We start from the raw sequence: 22,715 nt of genomic DNA, 5'->3' as shown, positions 1-22,715 counted from the left end.
GCATGTTGGGCCATGCTGTGGCGGCGTCCCATATAAAGTAGAGGAAGATGGGCGTGGGTGTTAGCCCAGGGCCAGTCTTCCTCAGCAAAAAGAGGAGGATTGGCAATGGATGTTAGCTCAGGGCTAATCTTCCTCACCAAAAATAAGGGGGAAATGGCTTTTAGGTAGGTAAGAGCACCGTTTGTCACAGCCTCCAGCAGGACTGCACGTGTTCACTTCTCCCCACTGCCAGCTGTTCTCACAAAGTGCTCACAGGGATCTCCTGAATGTGTATAGCCTTCAGCAGTTTACAGTCGCACCAAACGCTCCACCCAATGCACAAAGTCCACCTGCTTCCACCTCCAGCCTCAGCCCCATTGCCTCCCTCCCTGCCCGGCCCAGCCAGGCCAAGTTCTTGCCAGGTGTTTGCTGTTTGTTGTTGGCGGGGAGGGCTCTACTCTAGGTCTCAACTAGGGTGTCACTTCTTCAGAGAGGCCTTCAGCTCTTGTGGACTCAACAGGCTGTGGCGTCACAGGTCGGCTAGGATCGCTTGTGTGAAAGACCCTGGCCCATCCCCGGCCCCTTGGGGGCTCAGAAGGGTTGATGAATCTGTTTAGTGGAGTTGAGGGGAACTTAGGGGTCACTTCCCCTGCGTGAATCAGGGACTGAATACTGTTGGGAGAGTTGGTTGAGACTGAGTTGTGTAAGCTGAAAACATGAAAATTTCAATGATCTTCAGTTCAGACAGTTTCCCCGATTCGGTCCAGTACCTTTGGCTGACAACAATATATCAGCTTTCTCGGTGAAACAGAGTCCTGTGACTTCAGGCTGGGAGGAAGGCGTGTAAGAAACTTGTGTAAACAGAGCCTGTTTTCCACCTCTTCCATGGAAGTCAGGAGGAGGCGGCCAGCAGCTTGGGGAAGGGCCTGCAGACTCTTCACCTGGAAGCCTGTGAGGCAGGCCGCTTGCCTCTGGAACTCTGCCACAGGCCCCAGCCTTGTTGTGCAGAGCCTGAAGCCTGCCGCGCACCAGGAGCTGAAGCTTAGGAAGGTTCAACTATAAAGCCAGAAAGCCCGTCGTCCTTTATTTGGTCAGATATCACAGTTGTGTGGCCCGAACACCCGCAGTCACGTGTTGGCATGACTGCCGATCTCCCCTGGTAGGGCTCTGCTCTTGAAGGCGTGTGAAGAGGGGCGGGAGCTGAACCTGAGGGTTTGGCAGAGACCAGCTGGTGTTGGAGTAAGGGTGGTCTTGCCGTTCAGACCGGAACAGCTGAATCTGTGCTCTGACTCCCTGCGCTTCCGTATAATTCACAAGAGGGGGCGCTGCTTCTTCCGTGGCCCCAGCGTCGCCCCTGCCTTTCTGGGTTTCTTTGCTGACCCCCCTTCCTATCTGAGGGACCCATTTTTCTCTTTAGACATGTTAACACCTTTCGTGAGGTTTGGCCTGAGCACCGTTCTCTTTCTTTAACTTGGCATTAGGACTTCCCTCTGGAGCCTAGTGTGGCCCCAGCGCTGGTCTCTCCTGGGTGAGATCTTGGGGAGCACTTTGGTGAACACTCACAGCCCCAGCTTCGGGGGGTCTCCTAGAGAGTGCCCAAAGTGAAATACAGATTTTCACCCACTACTTTGAGTTTTCCATAGCAAAAGTGTAAACTAAGCTAGCATATTCTCCTCTCCTTTGGCAGAGCAGCATCGCAAAAAGAAAAATAGTTCAAATATAGGCCAGTATGAATGAACCATGGCTCTCCATCAGCAGTGTCTCTTCAGAACAGAGCCCGGAATTAAGCAGGAGGAGTTTTGGAGTAGCCAAGTTAAATGTAAAAGCAAACACAACAAAAATAACGCAGATTTTTACTCATGGTAGAGTTACGCAAGCAGTCATTCCAAATTTATTTACTTTCTTTTTTTTTTTATTAAAAGATTTTATTTATTTATCTTCCCCCCAAAGCCCCAGTAGATAGTTGTATGTCATAGCTGCACATCCCTCTAGCTGCTGTATGTGGGACGCGGCCTCAGCATAGCCAGAGAAGCGGCGCGCCAGTGCGTGCCCGGGATCTGAACCCAGGCCGCCAGCAGCAGAGCGCACGCACTTAACCGCTAAGCCACGGGGCCGGCCCTATTTACTTTTATACTATATGTAATCTTAACGTTGTGACTTCCATATATTACGTATCCAGCAAATACTTGTTGAATGAGTGAATGTCAGAGAAACTTGCAACAGAATTAGGAGAGAGGCTGCTATAGTTATATCAATATGTTAAAAATAGTTTATCATTGTATTTTAATAACAGCTAATATTTTAGTGCTTTTTCTGTTCTAAGCACGCTTAGAGCCTTTAGATCATTTAATCTTGTTTAATCATCATAATTTTATGCTGTAGATACTATCATTATCTAATTTTTATCAGTTGAGGAAACTGAAGCAGAGAATGGTTGCTAGGCTAATTAAATAATTGCTGCAGGCCAGGATTGAAAGTTGGGTCTGACCCCAGAACTCTTATTCTTAATCACTGATTTGTACTGCTTTTTGGTTACATGAAAATAAAGAAGAAAGAGAAAATCATTTAAAGCAGACCTAAGGACTCTAATACACTGTAGTCTTTAGGCCAGAGCCTTTTGGTTTGAAGAAAGCAGTCTTTTAAGTCTCATTGAACTAGGAGAATTTTACTTGATATAACACAGTAGAGAAGTTCACAGTGAAAATCTGAGTCATCAAGACACGCCCTTTTGTTTGATTTATAACCTGCATCTTGAGGGGAGTAGGAGCTCACCAGGTGAGTTGGTGGGGTGGGGACAGTGGGAATGTTGCAGGAAGAGAACAGCAAGTTCTCAGGCCAGAAAGCTGGGCCATCAAGGAAGTGATGCAGGTGGTTTATGATGGCTGGAGTCACGGGGTGGTGACCTGGAGCGGGAGGAGGAGACCGCCAGTCAAGCAGTTTGAATTTTATCCTCGAGGCAGTGAGCGTTTCTGAAGAATTCTTTTTTAATAACAGCTTTATTGAGATATAATTCACATAAAGTTTACAAGTCAGTGGTTTTAGTATGTTCACAGAGTTGTGCAGCCATCGCCACAATCAATTTTAGAACGTTTTTATCACCACCCCATAAAGAAACCTCGTACCCATTAGCAGTCACTCCCAGCCCCTGGCAACCACTATTCTACGTTCTGTCCCTATGGATTTGCCTATTCTGGACATTTCATCTAATGGAATCGTACACTATGTGGGCCTTTTGTGTCTGGTTTCTTTTACTTCATAATGCTTTCAAGATTCATCCATGTTGTAGCATGAATCAGTATTTCATTCCTACCTATAACTGAATAATTTTCCATTGTAAGGATGTGCCACATTTTGTTTATCCATTCATCAGTTGATGGACATTTGGGTTGTTTCTACTTTTTGGCTATTGTGAATAATGTTGCCCTGAACGTTTGTGTACAGATTTTTGCGTGAATATGTGTTTTCATGTCTTTTGGTTATATGCCTAGGAATGGAATTGCTGGGTCGTATGGTAATTCTATATTTAACTCTTCGAAAAACTGCCAAACTGTTTTCCAAAGTAGCTGCGCTATTTTACATTCCCACCAGCAACCTGTGAGGATCCCACAGTATCTCCACACCCCCACCAACAGCCTGTGAGGATCCCACAGTATCTCCACACCCTCACCAACAGCCTGTGAGGATCCCACAGTATCTCCACAACCCCACCAACAGCCTGTGAGGATCCCACAGTATCTCCACACCCCACCAACAGCCTGTGAGGATCCCACAGTATATCCACACCCCCACCAACAGCCTGTGAGGATCCCACAGTATCTCCACACCCCACCAACAGCCTGTGAGGATCCCACAGTATATCCACACCCCCACCAACAGCCTGTGAGGATCCCACAGTATCTCCACACCCTCACCAACAGCCTGTGACGATCCCACAGTATCTCCACACCCCCACCCACACCCCGTCAGGATCCCACAGTATCTCCACACCCCCCCCAACAGCCTGTGAGGATCCCACAGTACCTCCACACCCTCACCAACAGCCTGTGAGGATCCCACAGTATCTCCACAACCGCCACCAACAGCCTGTGAGGATCACACAGTATCTCCACACCCCACCAACAGCCTGTGAGGATCCCACAGTATATCCACACCCCCACCAACAGCCTGTGAGGATCCCACAGTATCTCCACACCCTCACCAACAGCCTGTGAGGATCCCACAGTATCTCCACACCCCCACCAACAGCCTGTGAGGATCCCACAGTATCTCCACACCCCCACCAACAGCCTGTGAGGATCCCACAGGATCTCCACACCCCCACCAACAGCCTGTGAGGATCCCACAGTATCTCCACACCCCCACCAACAGCCTGTGAGGATCCCACAGTATCTCCACACCCTCACCAACAGCCTGTGAGGATCCCACAGTATCTCCACACCCTCACCAACATTTTTGAAAAATTATTATTATAGCCATCCTAGTGGGTGTGACATGGTATCTCATTGTGGTTTTGATTTGCATTCCCCAGTGACTGATGATATGGAGAATTTTTTCATGTGCTTATTGGCCATCTGTATGTCTTTAGAGAAATGTCTATTTAGATCCCTTGCCCATTTTTTAAATTGCATTATTGTCATATTATTTTTGAGTTGTAGGAGTTCTTTATATATTCTTATCAGATATATGATTTGCAAATATTTTCTCCCATTCTTTGGGTTATCTTTTTACCATATCGATAGTTTCCTATAAGGCACAAAAGTTTTTAAGTTAGATGAAATCCAGTTTACCTTTTTTTTTTGTTGTTAATTGTGCTTTTGGTCTGAAGACATTTAAATGGGATTTACAGGATCACATTTGCCATTTAGAAAGATTACTTTGTCCATAGTTAGGTGAGAAAGAATGAAGGCCTGAACAGGGGGTGGGGTAGGAGGGGAACATGGGCTCGAAAGCAGGCTTCACTGGGTTTGGTGACTGATATTGGGGGTGTGCAGGAAAGAGGGGGTTCAGATCATTCACAGACCTCTAGCTGTGTGACTGAATATGTGGTTGTGCTGTTTACTAGAGAGGGGTCATATGACATGGAGCAGATTTGAGGAGGGACAGTTGTCAGTTGGACGTGCAAATAGAGGAGCCGGGAAGGATGTCCAGGCCTGCAAGCCAGGCTGCTCTCAGAACCTGCCGATCCAGCCACAGACAAATGCTGAAGCCAAGAGTGCCTCCAAGTCTAGGAGCCACCTCCCTTCTTATGCCTAAGATCTCCCTTTGCCCCTCCCGTATCTTGAGAGGCAGTAAAAATGTGTATAACCAGGATGTTCTACTAATGCATTTTACATTTGCTGAGGTTTGCAAAGAGTCTCAGAGGCGTCAGAGGAGGACACATTATTGGAGACGGGTAGGTAGGATTCCTAACTTCTTTTTACCATTCTCCGCTCTTTCAGATGATCTTTATTTGTTATAGTCAGATTGTCTAGAGGTAAAACCGTCCAGGCCATTTGTTCACTTCCCATGGAAGAGAATCTGGATGTGTCTGTGGCACCACTGTAGCCAGCACAGGAAGGCTTTGTCATATCTGCAGGGGATGGGGGTGCACCCACAGGGCACCCCCAGGATTGAAGCACTCCTTCCCCCAGCTGTGGTGGAGTGATGGCAACTGACTACCCAGCTGGAGTCCCCCTCCAGGGCTTGCCGTCTGTGAGGAAAGCTGCCTTACCCGAGGGTTGCACCCTTCCCCAGGGTGGCTGCACCCAGTGGCTAATCCATTGTGGTGGGGAGGGACAAAGGCCCAGGCCCTTGCTTCAGTTTGGGGCGACTCTGACGGGCATCCTAGGTGCAGCGATGCCCATGGGATTAGCCGAGGCCCTTGCTGTGCCTGCCTTGCAGTTCCTCTTCTCCTGCCCAGTCTTGCTTCCTTCACTCTCCTACCGGTGTGGATCCCCAGAACGCTCCTCAGTATACTTCCATCTCAGAGTGTGTTTCCCTGGGAACCACACCTAGGACGGTACCTTTTCCTCAATTTCAGTGTCTGACAAGCCAGAGGAAAAGTTGTGACACTTGCTAAGATTCTAGCCTGGTCTGTCTCAGAGCTGCCCTGCCTTTCTTTGCATGCTGCTCCCAGAAGGTTCGTGAAAAGGCTGAGCCCTGCAGGAGAGTCCTGAATGGTCTCTGCTGCCATCTGCCTTTGTTGGTTGTCAGAGCTTCAAGGACCGGCTTTAACTGCCCCGTCTCTAGGGAGGACTGATGCTCCTGGGAAATTCATTTGAATCTATTTGTAATATAATTCCGCATACCCCATTTCTAGAGAAGGTTGATTTTTGAAGATGAGAGGTGCTTGGAATGCATGAAAGTGATTTCTTTCTTTCCTTTTTTTTTTTTTTTTTGGTGAGGAAGATTGGCCCTGAGCTAACATCTGTGCCAGTCTTCCTCTATTTTGTATATGCGTTGCCGCCACAGCATGGCTTGACGAGTAGTGTAGATCCGTGCCCGGGATCCGAACCCGCAAACCTGGGCTGCTGAAGCGGAGCGCACCGAACTTAACCACTACAACACCAGGCCAGCCCCAAGTGATTTCTTTTCTTTTCTTTTCTTTTCTTTTCTTTTCTTTTCTTTTCTTTTCTTTTCTTTTCTTTTCTTTTCTTTTCTTTTCTTTTCTTTTCTTTTCTGAGGAAGATTAGCCCTGAGCTAACAGCTGTTGCCAATCCTCCTCTTGTTTTTGCTGAGGAAAACTAGCCCTGGGCTAACATCCATGCCCGTCTTCCTCTACTTTATGTGTGGGACGCCGCAACAGCATGGCTTAACAAGTGGTGTGTAGGTCTGCGCCTGGGATCCAAACCTGCAAACCCCGGGCCACCAAAGCTGAGCATGCAAACTTAACCACTACGCCACCGGGCCAGCCAGTGATTTCTTTTTTTAGAGAGAAACATTGGAAATCACATTGCTGGGTGTCTGGTAGTGCAATTCTTGAACTAGAGAAGCTAGACTCAAAAGAACTGGCCAGCAGAAAGGCTGGTGATGTGGAAGGCGACCTAGAACTCTAACAGCCATCAGAGTACAGGGTGTTGGTCTTAGCTGCTTGATAAGTTGGATTGTTCTTTGCAAATGATTTAATTTCTCCCTTTCTCCATTTGTTAATCTGCAAAATGAATATAAAAATACCTACCTGTTATTACCTAGCAGGCTCCCACGGGAAGAAGTTGTGAAGCTACTTAAGGGTTGTTTTGTTTGTTTTTTTAAATACCTTTCTGGAATATATTGCTAAAGTTGAGAGACTTATTCCAAAACCAAGAAGGAAGAATGATGTGTGTAATTTGAAACAGTATACTAATTTATAGGTTTACCGACCCCACCAGCCCACAGTCCACACCGTCGTGGCCCCCCTCCTGCGCTTACCATTTGGTGCTTGTGATCATGACGAGCCAACACGTACAAAGTAGAGGGGGGTCAGAGCCCCTGAGAGGCCAGCAGCCTCGACTGCACACAGAGACCTTCCAGTGGTCACCTGGTTACACCCTCCGGTTTTGCTCCTGACCTGCACTGGTCTCAGCCAAGTGATGAGCATGTTTCTAGGCTCCAGGCGAGCAGCCTCAGCCTAAGGTTCCGGCCAGCTCTGCAGAAAGCCACGGTCTGACTCTGGATGCGAGACTCACAGGCGGCCTTCTGTGGCTGCCTTTCACATGCCGTCAGACGTCGTCGGTCTTCCCGTATCTAAAATGCAGCCTCTTTTCTCCTGCAGAGTCGCCTTCTGTTTATTGAAGGAGCTGTTGTGAAATATGAGGCATTTGGTCTTTTCCACGTGTTGTAATTTTCTTGGACCTGTATTACGTTATTATCTAATATTGTATGCACTAAGACATAAGACAATTATGAGAGAAATAATTACTTTTATTGAGTGCTTACCATGTGCCAAGCACTGTGATAAACTGTAAGTGCATTATTTCATTTAATTGTTCAGATGAGGAAACCAAGGCAGAGCGATTAAAGAATACAGGGCTTGGTTTGGTAGAATCAGTTTTGAACTCGGGCAGTCTGGCTCCAGGTCCGCGCCCTTAGCCACTTTGATGTACCGCAGCAGCCTTCAGATTTTGAGCACAACCTGCAATGATGTATTTTATATTGCAGTACCGAGCCACATACCTTTGTAATTGCAACACAAGTTTCACTGAACAGTGCTCACCCTTAACACAGGCAGTGTGCTCTGGTCCTTTCCCACGCTGGTTCTCTCTCTTTGTATTCCCTCCCTCCTTCCCTTCCTTCCTTCTTTATTTATTCTTCATCACAACCTCCCAATTGAAAAACAGTGCAATACTGCCTCCTAATGTTTCTTTATTCATTCATCAGATATTTATTAGGTGCCTCCTATGTGTCTGTCACTGCATTGACACCAGGGAGACAGTGGTGAAGAAAGCAGACAGGGCCTCTGTCCCCATAGAGCTTACAGCCAGAGGTTTTGCACATTAAGTGCAATTAGAAAAAATTTTTATTGTATATGGAGACACCCCTCCCCCCTAATCTAGGAAGAAATCTATTAGGTATCAAGCTTACATTACTCAGTAAATATACAGCTATTTAGTAACGTTAATTAAAGGACTATAGAAAAGGGGCATAGTTCATAATAATAAATCATCAGTATATTCAGACAATAGAACACTATGCAGCGTTTAAACTAATGGCCTAGAGCGAAGTGTATCAGTATGGATACATCTCAAAAGCATAGTTAAAAACAAGTTACAAAAGCATAATACGCATAGTATAGTATAGAACAAAAACATATTACCATGTAATACAGTATGGTAAATAATACATTACATTGCAAAAGCATAATATAATATCAGTTGTGTAAAAATTTTTAAAAATCCGGAACAGTACTGTGTATTATCATGGGCACATGTATGTATTGTAAAAGTGAAAAACCATTCAAGGAACAACCTCACACCAATTTTAGGATAATGTATATTACTCTCTGGGGTGGGAGGGAAGGTTTTAGGCTTTAACAAATCTCGTTCAAGTAAAAAGGTTTTTCAAATGCGGCAAAATTTAACCATTGTTAAGTCTCCTTGGGTGCCTGGTTATCTTGTCACTTTTGGTGCTTTTCTGTATAGTATTTAAAATGTTTAATGATTAAAAATTGAAAAGGTGAAATGAGTGACTGTGCTCTGCCACTTTTCTGTGTCTGGTGCATGGACATTTCTATGTTCTGTGCCTTCAGCTGGCGTTCTCTATCACATCAATGTTGTATTCCTCTAAAGAAACACTAACCACAAGTACTTTAAGGCTAGAGATGTGGAGTTTGTAGGGGACCTGTCAGGTCTTAGGGGCGTTGTTCCTGGATAACCAGCAGAGGGCGCTGCTCCACAGCAGATGTGAGGTGGGGCAGCCTCACCCAGGCAGCCTGGCCAGCTCTCCTGGCGCAGTACTGGTGCCTCCCAGTGAAGCACTGTTCCAGCCAGGTGCGGGAAAGAAAGGTATTTAAGTACCGGCAGCTTTCTTTATGACGGTAGGAAGGGGCACAGAATCCACCCACTTGGCCATTCACATACATCATGTTTCTCTGAATATTTATAGCCTTGGCTATTTCTGAGTCTAAGAATAGAGAAATGACACCATGTACAGCACGTGCCAAGAGCTTCCTTTACTGTTGCGTTGATGAGCCCAGTGCTGATGTATGGGGAACTTTTACCTGTTAAATTGACCAGGGAACATTCCTTTTATTCTAGGTGGAAAAGGATTATTCTTACTTGAAGGAGATATGTGATCATCAAGCAGAACAGCTGAGCAGAACCAGCCTAAAACTGCAAGAGAAAGCATCAGAGAGTGATGCAGAGATTAAAGACATGAAGGAAACCATATTTGAATTGGAAGATCAGGTGGAACAGCATCGAGCTGTCAAGTTACATAATAATCAACTCATCAGTGAGCTAGAAAGTAAGTGCAATCAAGGCCTGGTGAAACGTGGATGAGGAGCCAGAGGGACGTGAAGGAAACCGTAGCATGGGTGGCTGGGAGGGCGTGTAAGAATGTTCATGAAAAGTCTTCCTTTTGAGGGTTCTGTCATTTCCTAGGAAATGGCAATTAAGAAAGAGAGAATAATTAATCTCTTAAACTAAGTTGAAAACTGGGTGATGTAGAAGAAAAGATTATTGAATGTGAGTCAGCAGTATGAGGTAATTGTAAAAAAGAGCAAACACATTTTGGAGTGTTAGGTATACAGTGTGAGCCACACTGCTGACCACACTCGTCAAGTATCGACAATGTGTTGTCTTTTGGATCTGATGGATAGAAAGACGAGAGACAGATGGTCAGACTGATTTGAACAGTGTGCTCTTGGTCGCAGGGAGAGAACAATTCCAGCATGTGTCCCATTGATGGTAGAATATCAAATAACTTATAGACTTGGGCCACTTCATTACTGAAGAAGCACCAATATATGGCTTATTTATGAACTCATTGTTTGCTTTGAATAGGGAAAGACATTTTTAAAAGAGATTAGTTAAATATTACCTGCTTTGTCCAAATAAGCCTTGTCAAATTATCACATCTAATGTGTTTTGCTTTTGTAACAAAAGAGTGAATGCACAGAGCTTTTAATGACAGTACCCATTGCTAAAAATAGCATAATTGGTTGCCTGAAAAGTTCCCCAACGTGTACAGTCCATCCTGATTATTCATGGAATCTGTATTTGCGAATTCACCTGCTTGCCAAAATTTATTTGTAATCCCAAAGTCAATGCTCGAGACACTTTCACAGTCATTCACGGACGTGTACAGGCGATGAAAAATTCGGGTCTCCCAAAGTGCGTTCCCAGCTCAGCTCGAACAGGTGACTCTCCGCCTTCTTGTTTCGGCTCTCCTACCGTAAACAAGTGTCTTCACGGTTCATTTAGTGCCACATTTTTTGCATTTTTGTGCTTTTTGTTGGTGATTTCATTGTTTAAAATGGCCCCCAAGTATAGTCCTGAAATGTTGTCTAGTTTCCCTAGGCACAGGAAAGCTGTGATGTGCTTTGTGGAGAAAATACTTGTGTTAGATAAGCTTTGTTCAAGCACGAGTTACAGTGCTGTTGGCTGTGAGTTCAGTGTTAACAAATCAACAGTGTTCATTGAGTCATTCAATGTTAATGAAACTTCCAGAGGAAAGAACAGGAAATTCACCAATCTGTATATGAGACTGCTCCAGAAAGGGATCAAGTAAAATCCATGGTGCGTGATGAAGCTGTGGAAAAGATAGAAAAGCGGCTAAATTTGTGGATTCATGAGATGACGGCCAATTAAAAAAAAAAAAAACAGTGGGCGGCATTGTTACGAAGCCAAATACCAAAGAAATTTTCAGTCACGTTTCCCAGGGTCAGGAAAGTGTGAAACCCTTCTCAGCCAGTGCTGACTGGCTGGCTCGATTCAAAAGGCCACACAGCTGAGAAAAGTGAAAAACTTGCAAGTGAGGCAGGTTCTGCAGATCCAGAGGCAGAGGAATATCTTTTTAAATACCTGCTGAGTGTTGTACAGGAAGAGTAACGTAGGTGAGCAGGTTTCTGGCACTGATGGGACAGGCTTTTTTTCCAAGGACATTGGCAAATGAATGTTTATAATGCACATAGCGTTTTGTTTGATGAAAATGTTGTTGACCAGAGGCTCGCAGGAACCTAACCTTGTGTTTCCTATAGGAGCAATAGTTCAGTATTTGCTAATTTGGTGTGCATGTCAACTTTGTGTAGCTACCACGAATAATGAGAATTGACTGTATATTCTACACCTTGATTAATGGGTTAGTGTCAGAGTTCCATTCTTTGTTAGACATGACGTGCGGTAGAAATGTAGAACTGGGCATTCAGTATCAGTGTCGTTCAGACTGTTCTCGACAATCATGCTTGAGAATACAACAAAAAAAACCTCGCTGCCGTTCTAAGTGTGTATTTCTAGACACAGCATCATATGTCAAAAGTATAAAGTCAAAGAAGAGAAGTTTTGTTTTGTTTTTGTTTTTGTGCTATATTGCTGTTGAGAATTTTGTTGTGTTGTCCCCAAATCCTTAAAGGTCAGCACAGACACACTGAGGACGCCAACATATAATTAATGTCCAGAGCCGATGTCAGGCCCACTCCCTGTGGTTATGTCATAATATGTCCAAGATTGAAAATAACACAGACCGTGCGTCTTTTGAGAAGCTTTTAAACTTCTGTCAGGGATATTAAGGTATTAAGATGTCTTGTCACTAGGAGACTCAGGGACACACAAATCCAGCCCAAGTTCAATCACTCCTCCCCATAAGATCCTTGAGAGAAATGGACAGAAAAATAAAAAGTTAAAGAGTGTTTTGCACTCTTTCTGCAGCATTGACCTGAAACCAAATTCTCAGGCCCCACGTGCTGAGTTAGAACTTCTGGGAAAGGACCTGACCATGTGTTGTTTTTTAAAGCTTCTCTGGTAATTCTGATTCATATCCTTAATAGACAACTACTGGTCTGGAATGGATCATGGGGAATCATTGAAGAATTTTAACTAGGTAATGGACATGACCAGATTTAAGTGGAAATGACTGATAACAACTTGGAGAGAATTGGAGGCAGAGAGAGTGAGGGACTGAAGATGTTCATAATTAGGGAGAGGTGGTCGTCATCTCTGGTGCTGTTAAAATACACACACCCCAGATCCTGGCTTGGAGATTCCGATTCCAGAGGTCAGAGTCTGGGGCTTGAACATCTGCACTTTCAAAAAGCTTCCCAAGTGATTCTGAGGTTTAATTGCAATTAAGAACCACAACTCTAGAAACTGGTCTGAAAGCCACAATAGTAATAACCAGTCATATCCTCTGTTATACAAAAGCCCTCTACCTCACAGCAGTAAAGGACATTTGGGACGATTGTGTGACTATCAGGGAGGGCCAAGGGTAAGTGTAATAAGTGTGAGTGGCCATTGAGATCTCTTCCCATAGTGCACGGTTGTGCAGCCTGTCATCTGAGGGTGTAATCTAACCAAGCACCACTTATTTTCCAAATCATCCCATTCTCTATCTTGATGGAACCTCCCACTTCTAGCTCCCAGTATTCAGGGTGCTAAGAATGGAGTTTATAGTAGAATGGATGGATTTTAAAGCCTGTTGCAGAATCTGGAGCTGCTCCTTTGCTGCCTAGCTTACCTTCTCCCAAGAGTCTTGCAACTTTTCCAATTGCCATCTGACTTGTTTATTTCTAGGCAATGTGATGAAGCTGGAAGAACAGAAGTCAGAGCTGGAAAGGCAGCTCAAGACTCTGACTAAGCAGATAAAGGTGAGATGTGGTTACAGCAGGGGCAGGGAACCTTCTCCATCATTTTACTGAAGTATACCCATCTTAGGTGTGGAAACCTTTGAAAAATACCCTGATTACTTGCTCTAGCCTGCTGTCTCATAGTACATTTCCGTGGCTGGGGCCCTGGAACCACAAATTAGTGTTGGCAGGAAGTAAACTTAATGCAGCCGTTCAGTTTCAGGATGGAGAACTCTGATAACACGAAGGCGTAATTCCCACCTGTGCCTTTTGCCAGTGGTGAGATACCATTAGAGCAGTGCCCCACTAAGGACCGCCCGGCCAGTCTTCTCGGTGACCTGTGCAGGGGACCCTGGAGCCCCTGCCCAGGTGTCAGCCTTGCCGGCCTCTGACGCGGGTGTGGTCTCGCATTTTCAGGAGGAGACCGAGGAGTGGAGGCGGTTCCAGGCGGACCTGCAGACTGCAGTGGTAGTAGCCAACGACATCAAGTGTGAGGCCCAGCAGGAGCTGCGCACTGTGAAGCGGAAGTTGCTGGAGGAGGAGGAGAAGAACGCCAGGCTGCAGAAGGAGCTGGGGGACATGCAGGGCCACAGCAGGTTGGTCGTGAGCGGAGCTGCGTGTTCGTGAGTCCCATGGGCCGCCCGCACAGTGCTTGGCTTCTCACTTAATCACCGTGCATGGGCCTTCATCGTCTAGAGACATGAAGCTTTTATGTCTCTCTGTGCCAGGCTCCTTATGTCTTCTCTAGGCTTACTCGACCACTGCTGCCACCACTACGTGACTAAGAACATTCCATCCAGTGCCCAATCACTGCCATTCTCTGGCCTGAGGTGATGAGAAAACTCTTCACTTTTGTATGTACAAAAGTTCTGGCCAAGTATCTCCCAGGTTTAAAGAATAGAAGTAATGTCTAGGATACTCCTTAAACCTTAGAGCTGATTAGTGCAGGGAAGCGCACAGTTCTGCAGGCAGCAGCAGCACCTTGCGTGGGTCACTCGCAGGCAGTGGGAGAAGCTGGACTTGCTCCCAGGGGGAGTTGCCGCCAGACGCATTCCTCCTGGCCCAGGGACATGCTTCTTGGTCGGCAACACCTGGGGGCTACTTCAGAAAGTCCTTGAAATAAAACACTTGGTTAAAAAGGATGAGTGTGGAAAACATACATCTGGCTGGTATGTGACTTTCCCTTCTACTCTGGAGGGAGGGAAATCACACAATGTTTTGCCCCAGAAAGCTCTTCTTAACAGCCAAGTTTCAGAGGAAGGTGTTCTTAAGGTGAGCTCAAAGTTAATTATTATTTAAAATTTAAGTGGTTTACAAACAAGATTATAAACAGTATTTTAGGCTTTAACTAATGCAGTGTTATCTTTCCCCAGTCAAGAATAAATGTCCTTAACTTTGAGATTCTCGAATATTGGGAAATTGTTTTTAATTTTCAGATGTCTCTCAAATATAAATGTAGTATTTTTAAATCAGGTTTAGTGGGTTCTGAATGCTGATTCATACAGTTTGCCCTTTTTACATGTTTTCCAGGATCAGAGGGGTAGTTCAGTGGGTAGCTTCTGAACGTTTGGGTCTGATGTGTTATCATGAAATTCATGACATTGGAAAGAGTAGATTTCTTCTCAGAATTCTTTTGATTCTCTTACCAAACTTCCTCCAATGAATCCCTCATTCGTTTGTTTATGACTTTTATATAAAACAGCCTCTGGAATAGGATTAAGACATGTAGCTAGTTCCACAGTTCACTCTTGAAAATCAAGATCCTTATTTTATAGTCACACCTATGCCCTCTGGCCACCCAATCATGAATTTTAAGTTAAAGGAGAATAGGAAAACTAGATTTCGTAGTGTTCCCTATTGAAATGATTGCGAGGTCATTCTAATTTGCTTTTGTGTTTGCTTTTGTGTATTTGTCCACTTGTCTTGCTTTTACATTGTGTGTCTTTGGAAAAAGAACCAAATCATAACTTGCATTGCTTGATGTATACGTTATTTTAAAGATAAATTGTAAAAGACAAGTCCTGAGTTTTATGTGGTGGCCCTGAATAAGTTACTGTATGAGATGCTGCATTTCTTACGTAGATTCCAAGATGCAGGCCAGGTTACACAGCTTGAACCCTGATATCGTAGGAAATCTCTGCGTGTGTCTTTACAGTTTAGGGCTCCATATGTTTTATCGTACATCTTCAAACTTAGGGTCACTTTTTTTTTAATACAATATATTTCTCTTTTGATTTTCCAGTGATTTGCAAACCTACCTCCCAAATCCAGCAGTTTAATCCCTTATCACAAAACTTTTCAAAATTCTAGAACTGACACCACAACCCAGAACATGGCATGTTACTGAAACCCTGCAGGCGTCAGTGTTTCTTGCTGTCATGTGCGTTGGGCAGGACTTCAGACAACTGCCGGTGCCAGTTTCTTGTCTGATCCTGTGCTTCTCTGGCAAGCTGCCCCTTCTAAAGAGTTGACTATTTGAAAGTTACTTGATGATGGCTCAGCCACTTCCTGAACGCACCACATGAGCAAGACTTGAAACCAAGTCACACCCTCACAGTTCTTGAAGCGACATAGTGTTTCCATCTTGGCTAAATGGGTTCTTGACTGAAACTCGATTTGACTTTCACAGTCACCTAATGAGAACTCAAAAGCCTTTCTTGGTTCAGCCACAGCCAAAGAACTTGCAGAAAATTCTCTGATGAGGTCCTCCAAATACAACCGAGAGAAGGTAAGAGCCTCTGAAAAGCACTTTGACCGCAACAGGGGGTTAACTGATTCGCATTCTCATTTTGCATATGCGGGCATTTGAGGGACTATAGTCAGGATAGTAGGTGGGCAAATGAAGTGCCTGGGTGTGAATACAAGTTAGCACTTATTGCCGAGAACTCAGTAACTAAAACAAACTGGAATATTATCTAACTTAGTGTTTTAGGTAATTCTAAAACTTAGCTTATTAGTGATCTTCAGTCCTGTTATGCTTTCAAAGGCATTTTATTTTGGAGTCAGAATAACTGATGTTAAGATACATGGGAAAATGAGGTTCTAGTCTTATCTTTGCCACCAACTGGCAAGATTTCCTTCCCAGACCTAGCGCCTTCCTCTGTTAAGTGAGAAGAAAGAGTAGGTTGTTTTTAAGGCCCCCGTAAGCTCTGCAGTTCTCTGAGACTAGTTGTCAGCTGGCTTTTCTCTGATGCTCTCATCAGGACCTCGAGTGCCCACCATCCCATCTTTCCGGTGCAGTCCATTGAACCTGCTTCACACTATGGCATCTCCATAGTTTAGCTGTGCTGTGGACCTCATCTTTCTCTCCCAGAAATTTGAACAAGCCAATGTAGTTTTTTCTTTTTTGTTTTTTTTTGCTGGAACTTTGTGGTGAATTTTTTTTTGAACCAATGTAGTTTTTATGGACCAGAAAGTGATCTGTTTTCCTGGACGTGTATAAATTAATGGATGAAAGGATAATGAATGACTTTTTCAACTCTGGCTTCTTGCACTTTGAAACAATTAAGAGAAAGACTGAAATTAAAACTTTCATCAAAATTAAAACAGCAAATGTTTTTCCTGAAAAGTTGAGTCCTGGGGCTTGGCAGATACAGAGAACACACACGCAGCTGGACTTAATGACTTGATGGGCCACACACATGAAAGACATTGTTGATGAGCAGTCCATGACACAGGCCTGTCAAACAGTAGCAGAGAAAGACTTATGCGTTTTTCTCTTACTCTCAGTCAAGACCATTATTTTTAGAGTGACTTATTTGATTTTTACTGTGTTTGTCATATGACGCCAATAAGCATCCATGGAAAACATCTTAAAAAAAGAGATGGTTAAAAACACTAAACTTCTGTGCCTTGTTAACGGTATTAGTTTCTGAAATAGAATGTCTAAGATTCAAAATGTGGTTAGCTTGTACCGCTGGATCTTTCGTTGTCACCTCTGAAGTGAGCAGCATGGCGGCATATCACTGCCAGACTCGCTGGAATTGGCTTTTAGCTCTGCGTGTGCACGAATGTATTCTGCCCTAACATCCGTCGTGTGCCTGTGCCGCCCTGTGTCTTGTTCTTACAGCTCTAATGTTGCACAGCCGCTCACCGAGTGCTCCATAGCTGTCATTGAAAGGAAAGTGTGGAAGTTGGAGGCATGGATTCCTGGGTCGCTAAGATATCCTGTCCAGCTCTCTTGCTGCAGAGGCTTTGATTCAGCGCCCATGGCCCTGGTGGAGGGACCAGTTCGCGTGGGGATTCCTAAGCAGGTTCTGAGCAGAGCTCACATTAGCACCTACAGAGGTCAGGGACCTCTGGCATTTTATTTGGCCCTTGATGTGGAAACTGGTCCTCTGGTATCCCAACAAGCATAATCCTTTCATTCTCACACTACTTATCTTTTCAGAGTTTAAATTTGCGTTTATGGCTTTAGATACATAGCCTGTAATTTTCAAGAGCTTTGTCTGCTTCCCTGCTCCCCAACCCCCATCTTCACAGATTTGCTTTGAAAAGTATGGACATAAGCTGCCCTTAGGCCTTTAGGATTTTTATGCCAAAATAATAAAGAAATCTTTTTTTTTCTTGGCCTTGACCATAGGACAGTAGAAGGAAGCATGAGCCACTCTGTCAATTACAGAGGGGCCTAATTCTATTCATCCTGGACATCTCTACTTTACCAACACAGTTGTCTGATGGTGAAGATCTAGTGGAAGGAGCCTGGTGATGGCTTTTGGAAGTCTTTGGCATTTGTCTCTGTCTGAAGATCTTTGACTTCCAAAAACAATTGGAAAAGTAGGAATTAAAACATTTGCCCTTTTCTGGCTATTAGCTTTTCCCTGTGGGACAGTGTGAGCTGTTAATTCTTCTGTTTGTAGACTGAGATCACATTGCATTAAGTAACTCCTTTACCAGCCTTTCCCTCCCATTTCTATTTTCACAGCTCCATGGTCTCTGTCAGCTAGCAGAGCATTTGGTGGAAGAAAGACAGCCCAGCCCTTGCCATGATGGGAAACCACAGCCATTTCTGTATGCAAGGGGGCATAATGTAGAGGAACAATTACCTCTTTACAGAAAGCCTCACTGTCTCCTTATAGCGTCCACTGTTTCAGAGTCATTGCAGTCACGTCTCTGTACCTTTTTCTCCATTTTGGAATCAACTCATTGCACGATCAGAGATGATCCCTCCCTGTTTTTCTTTCTTTTTCTCAGAAGATTCAGCAGTCTTTTGCTTGGAGCATAAAATGAAGTTGCTCTGAAAAAACACAAAGTACAAGTCTGTTGTGAAAAAAATTTTTTATATGCAACTAGAGTGCTCAGAGAGAGCAGTGGCATAGCAAATTCAGAGCGCTGGTGAATGCAACCCATGCTTATGTTTTACTGTTTGGAGTTTAATTTTATGCTTCCTTATGAATACAGTGTCTGATAATCTTGGAATTAACACTACTTAAGGCAAAATAGGAAGCCATCTGTGTGACATCTCATTCCAGAGAAGTTAGGAAGTTCTGCTTCCTTCTTATCAAGTCTTGATTGAGCCTTTTCAGTCTGGGGTCTGACTTCATTACCTCATCTGAAACAAGCCACCACTAAGTTTTGGTTTGATTTCCAAAATCTCTGTTGGGTTCAACATAAATAGATATTTGGTTGGTAATAAAGGATGTAGTTAAACCAGATAAGTTGACACAGTGACCGTGCTAATTGGAATCTCAACTGAAAACTAGTCAACAACTACAACAAAAGCCTCATGAATAAAACTTAGCCTGGGAGCTTAAAGACTTTTTAAATCCAGAAACATATAATTCAAAGTGATCTAAAATCCAAAGTGTGATTTTAAACTTTTGGAAGTACACACGTTTGTGAAGATCTGTATCCAATTCAGCAGCCTCCATCAGGCAAGACCTACTGCAGTTCTCACGTGAGGAACCAGCGTACAGTCCAGACACGTCGGATTGTTAGCTGCGTTATCCAAGGGATAAGATGAGAGTCTGTCTAAGAGGAAAATTAGAAACAGGAATGCTGTTTAGCTCAGGAGGATATTTTGAGGTGTCAAACTGGAGAGTACAGAGTCACTAGAAGATTTAGTTTGGTGATCGAAAGAAGAGATATTGATGTCTTTTCTGTAAAAAGTTTTAGACACTTGCTGGAATTGTCCTAATAGGATAGAAATTTATACTGGGAGACCTTTACCTTGGATTGAGCATTCTTAGAATGATTTAAAATTCATTTGCCAAGTGTTTTCAAATATAGACAATAAGAAGAATGCAACCTCAACTTAAAATGCATGGCTGTATTTGCACCCCATATTTTGATCTGTCTTTACTCTGGGTACTGTTGAATATTTTTATATGTAAGCGTTTATGAAGTGCTAAATAAATATGTTATTATTTAGAAGAGTCTGTTGCCTGATTTTTAATCACTGGCCATATTTCTGCAGGGCACTTATGTCGTTTTGTTCTCAATTTTCTGGTGCATATAGTTTCAGAACTTGAAAGCCACGTCAAACAACTAGAATTTGAGGTAGAAGCAAGCTGGACGTTGAATGCACATTGAGGCTGAGAGGTTGGTTTTAAATATGAATGTAATTTTTTAATGATTTTATTATTAGAACAAGAGGGCAAGGACCAAAATACTACTTTTGCATAAATTAATTTTTAAAGCAAAACTCTCAAGTATTACAAAATATACTACATGGAATTTGAAGTCTAGATTTGTCCTGTTGAAATTTAAAAACAGATAGATTTCTTGGTGATTTAATGTATTGAATTTCTTAAATTGTGAAGTAATATTTAGGTATACTGATAACAAAAAGGAGATGTATGAAGAAAAATGTTAATCGTTCTCCCCCTCCAGTCCTGCCCTGTCAGGTAATCAATGTGCACAGTGTGTATATTTTTCTTTACCTCTGCCTTTACCTATGTAAATATATATTGTGTTCACTTTTATTTTTTTTTATAAAAATGTGATTATATTCTATACAGTACTCTGCACTTTCACATTTCACTTAACAGTGTATCATGGGCATCCTTCCAGGGCGATATATACAAATTTAACTCATTGTAATAGCTGCAGGGTATCCCAGAGGATGGATGTGCCCTAGAACATTCAAATATTGTCATCCTGGTAAACACCAAGGTGATATTTTCTAGTTTTTTTTCTTTTTAAATAATGCCGTAATAACAATCGTTATTCATATAGGTTTGTATACTTGTGTTTTTGTTTTTATAGGATGGGTCCCTAAAAGTATGATTACTGCCTTAAAGAATATGCTTGTTTTAATTTTTAGTAGATAATGCCAGATTACTTACCTGAGACTTGTGAAATTTTAGTCTGTATGAGAGTGCTCGTTTATACACAGCCTTAGCAGCTGTGGATAGTATTAATCTTAATTTTTGCCAATTGAATAAGCAAAAAATGCTGTCTCTTTAGTACTTTAATTTGCATTTCCCTGAGCATATTTTTATATGTTTATTTGCCTTTTGCATTTTCTCTTCTGAGAATTGCTAGTTTAGGTCTTTTGCTTATTTTTTCACTGAGCTGATTGTTTTTCTCTTATCACTTTATAAGTCAGTATTTTATTAGGAATGTTTGTTTATCTCAGTGTATTATGGGTCTTTTGACTTTTTATCATCTTTGTCATGCAAGATTTTATATTGTTATGTATTATAATCCGTTAATGTTTTCCTTTAATGCTTCTGGGTTTTTGTTTTTGTTTAAGATTTCCCGTACCTTAATCTTATACAAATAGGCTATTTCATTTTATTCATTTATTTTACATACACACACACACACTCACTCTCGGATATATGATCCACCTTTCTTTACTTAGTCGGATGTGAGGTGTGGGTCTTTTTCTTCCAGATGGACAGCCAGCCATGCCGTCACCATTTATTACCAAAACCATCATTTGCCCACTGAATTGAAATGCCACCTTTACCTTGTTCATTTCATCTGTGTTCAGAGAGGCTTCCCAATATGCCTTTGTTTCTTTTTTTCTTGAGCTGGTTTTGCTTTAAAATATTTTAATGGGATTATTAGCTTGCTGATATCATTATTTTCTTGAATTTTCCTGTATTCTCAAGGCAGATGCTGTCACGTGTCTAATTCTGTTTCCTGTCGTAAGTTTACAAATGTCTGTTCTCCCTCGAGTGCAGCAATTCTCTCCATTTTATATTATGAAATATATTTGTAGATCGGGACGTGTTTTGCCTGTCACTTATTCTTGCTTGAATGGATAAAAGTGTATCAGGGCCTGACATTTGCCCAGGATCGGTGTCTGTAGATTCTGCTTAGATCTGTACTCACTTTGCCTGACTACTCTTAAAATCTTCTTCTCGTATCTTAAGCTGGAAGGAAGCTTCTTTAAGGTAGATTTATTCACATGTCAGAGACACACAAGCTCAGATAGAGTACAGAGGAATAGATGCCTACTGGGGAAAATTCATCAGTGTCCAGTTTCTTCTCTGTTTGGTGAAACTGGAATGCAGAACCAGCTTTCTGGGTCTAGTTTTGAGTGGCCTATTTTCCATTTTAGGCATGTACTGTGGCTCTTCCTAATCTGCCCCTTTCTGCTACTGTCCTTTGTGCCTGGGACAAACCATCCCTGGCCTCCTCCCACAGTCATGTCTTAACGTCACTGATCCTTTGCAGGAAGAATGCTCTGCTTGCTCCCTGGGCTCCTTGTGCCCCCCTTAGCCCTGACCCTCTGGTATCAAGGACCTTAGTGGAGTTTTCCGCTATCTTCGTTTTCTTTGAAAGGGAATTGGGGATAAACCCTTGGTATTTTCTTTCCGTTTTTCCCACTCCCTTATTCTCTAGCAGAAATTCACCAGAGTCTAAAAGGTGCGTAGATGATATCTTTCTCTAGTTTCCAGTGCTGATGCAGGAGTTTTATGATATATTTCTATGGTTCTTTACTGTTGGGATTTGGAGGTTAGGATGCTTGGTTCAAAATTGCCATCTTACCCTGTTTGTTTTCACTGTTGTCAGTATGCTTATATGGAAATTCAAAGGTGAAATGCAGAAGACACTGTCTGACACCTCAGAGACAGAATACTTAACTAATCTGTCTCACTCTAGAGTGACAGACTCCTTTTAGATTTGTTTCATGCATAACAATAAGAAATATATTGAGAAAATTACATTCCAGGTAAGGACATAGAATGAGCAAAGGTACAGAGGGACATGAAAGGAACAGAACTTCAGGTGGCTAGGCTTATAGTCTGAAAGCTAGGTGAGTGGAGGGGAGTCATAGGAAATAAGTCTGTATAGCACCAGGAACAGCCTGGAGCCGGGCTTCACTCAGTTGTTCAGGAAAGAGCCCCTGGCAGTTGTAAGCACGTGATTGACATGACTGGTCTTCATTACAAATATTAATCTGCCAATTGTGAAGGTAGCAGTGGTGTAATGTGACATTTCCCCAATGTAGTTAACTTTTGAATACCTTAAAAATCCTGTGCACAAGAGCTCACACATGCTTGGATCAAAATAGACAGCAATACAAAGTGGTGTCCCATATGATGAA

General features: G+C 43.1%; 1 protein-coding gene across 6 annotated transcripts in view; it reads left to right on the top strand.

Annotated features, from left to right (window-relative positions):
* Nucleotides 1–22,715, top strand: part of SPECC1 (sperm antigen with calponin homology and coiled-coil domains 1) — a 268,607-nt gene that overhangs the window by 173,417 nt on the left and 72,475 nt on the right. For 4 of the 6 annotated variants that reach the window (XM_087440379.1, XM_087440380.1, XM_014789480.2 and 1 more), the window contains 3 exons: nucleotides 9,690–9,897; nucleotides 13,161–13,234; nucleotides 13,631–13,809. In XM_087440379.1, the coding sequence (XP_087296505.1) occupies nucleotides 9,690–9,897; nucleotides 13,161–13,234; nucleotides 13,631–13,809 (461 nt within the window). The other 2 variants (XM_087440382.1, XM_087440383.1) reach the window with 2 other exon arrangements.

Source organism: Ceratotherium simum, chromosome 16 (genome assembly GCF_057802395.1).
Source record: "Ceratotherium simum simum isolate JZ-2026a chromosome 16, ASM5780239v1, whole genome shotgun sequence".
In the NCBI taxonomy this organism is placed as follows: Eukaryota; Metazoa; Chordata; class Mammalia; order Perissodactyla; family Rhinocerotidae; genus Ceratotherium; species Ceratotherium simum.
Note: the sequence above shows the minus strand (reverse complement) of the source record. Positions and strands in the feature narration are given on the sequence as shown.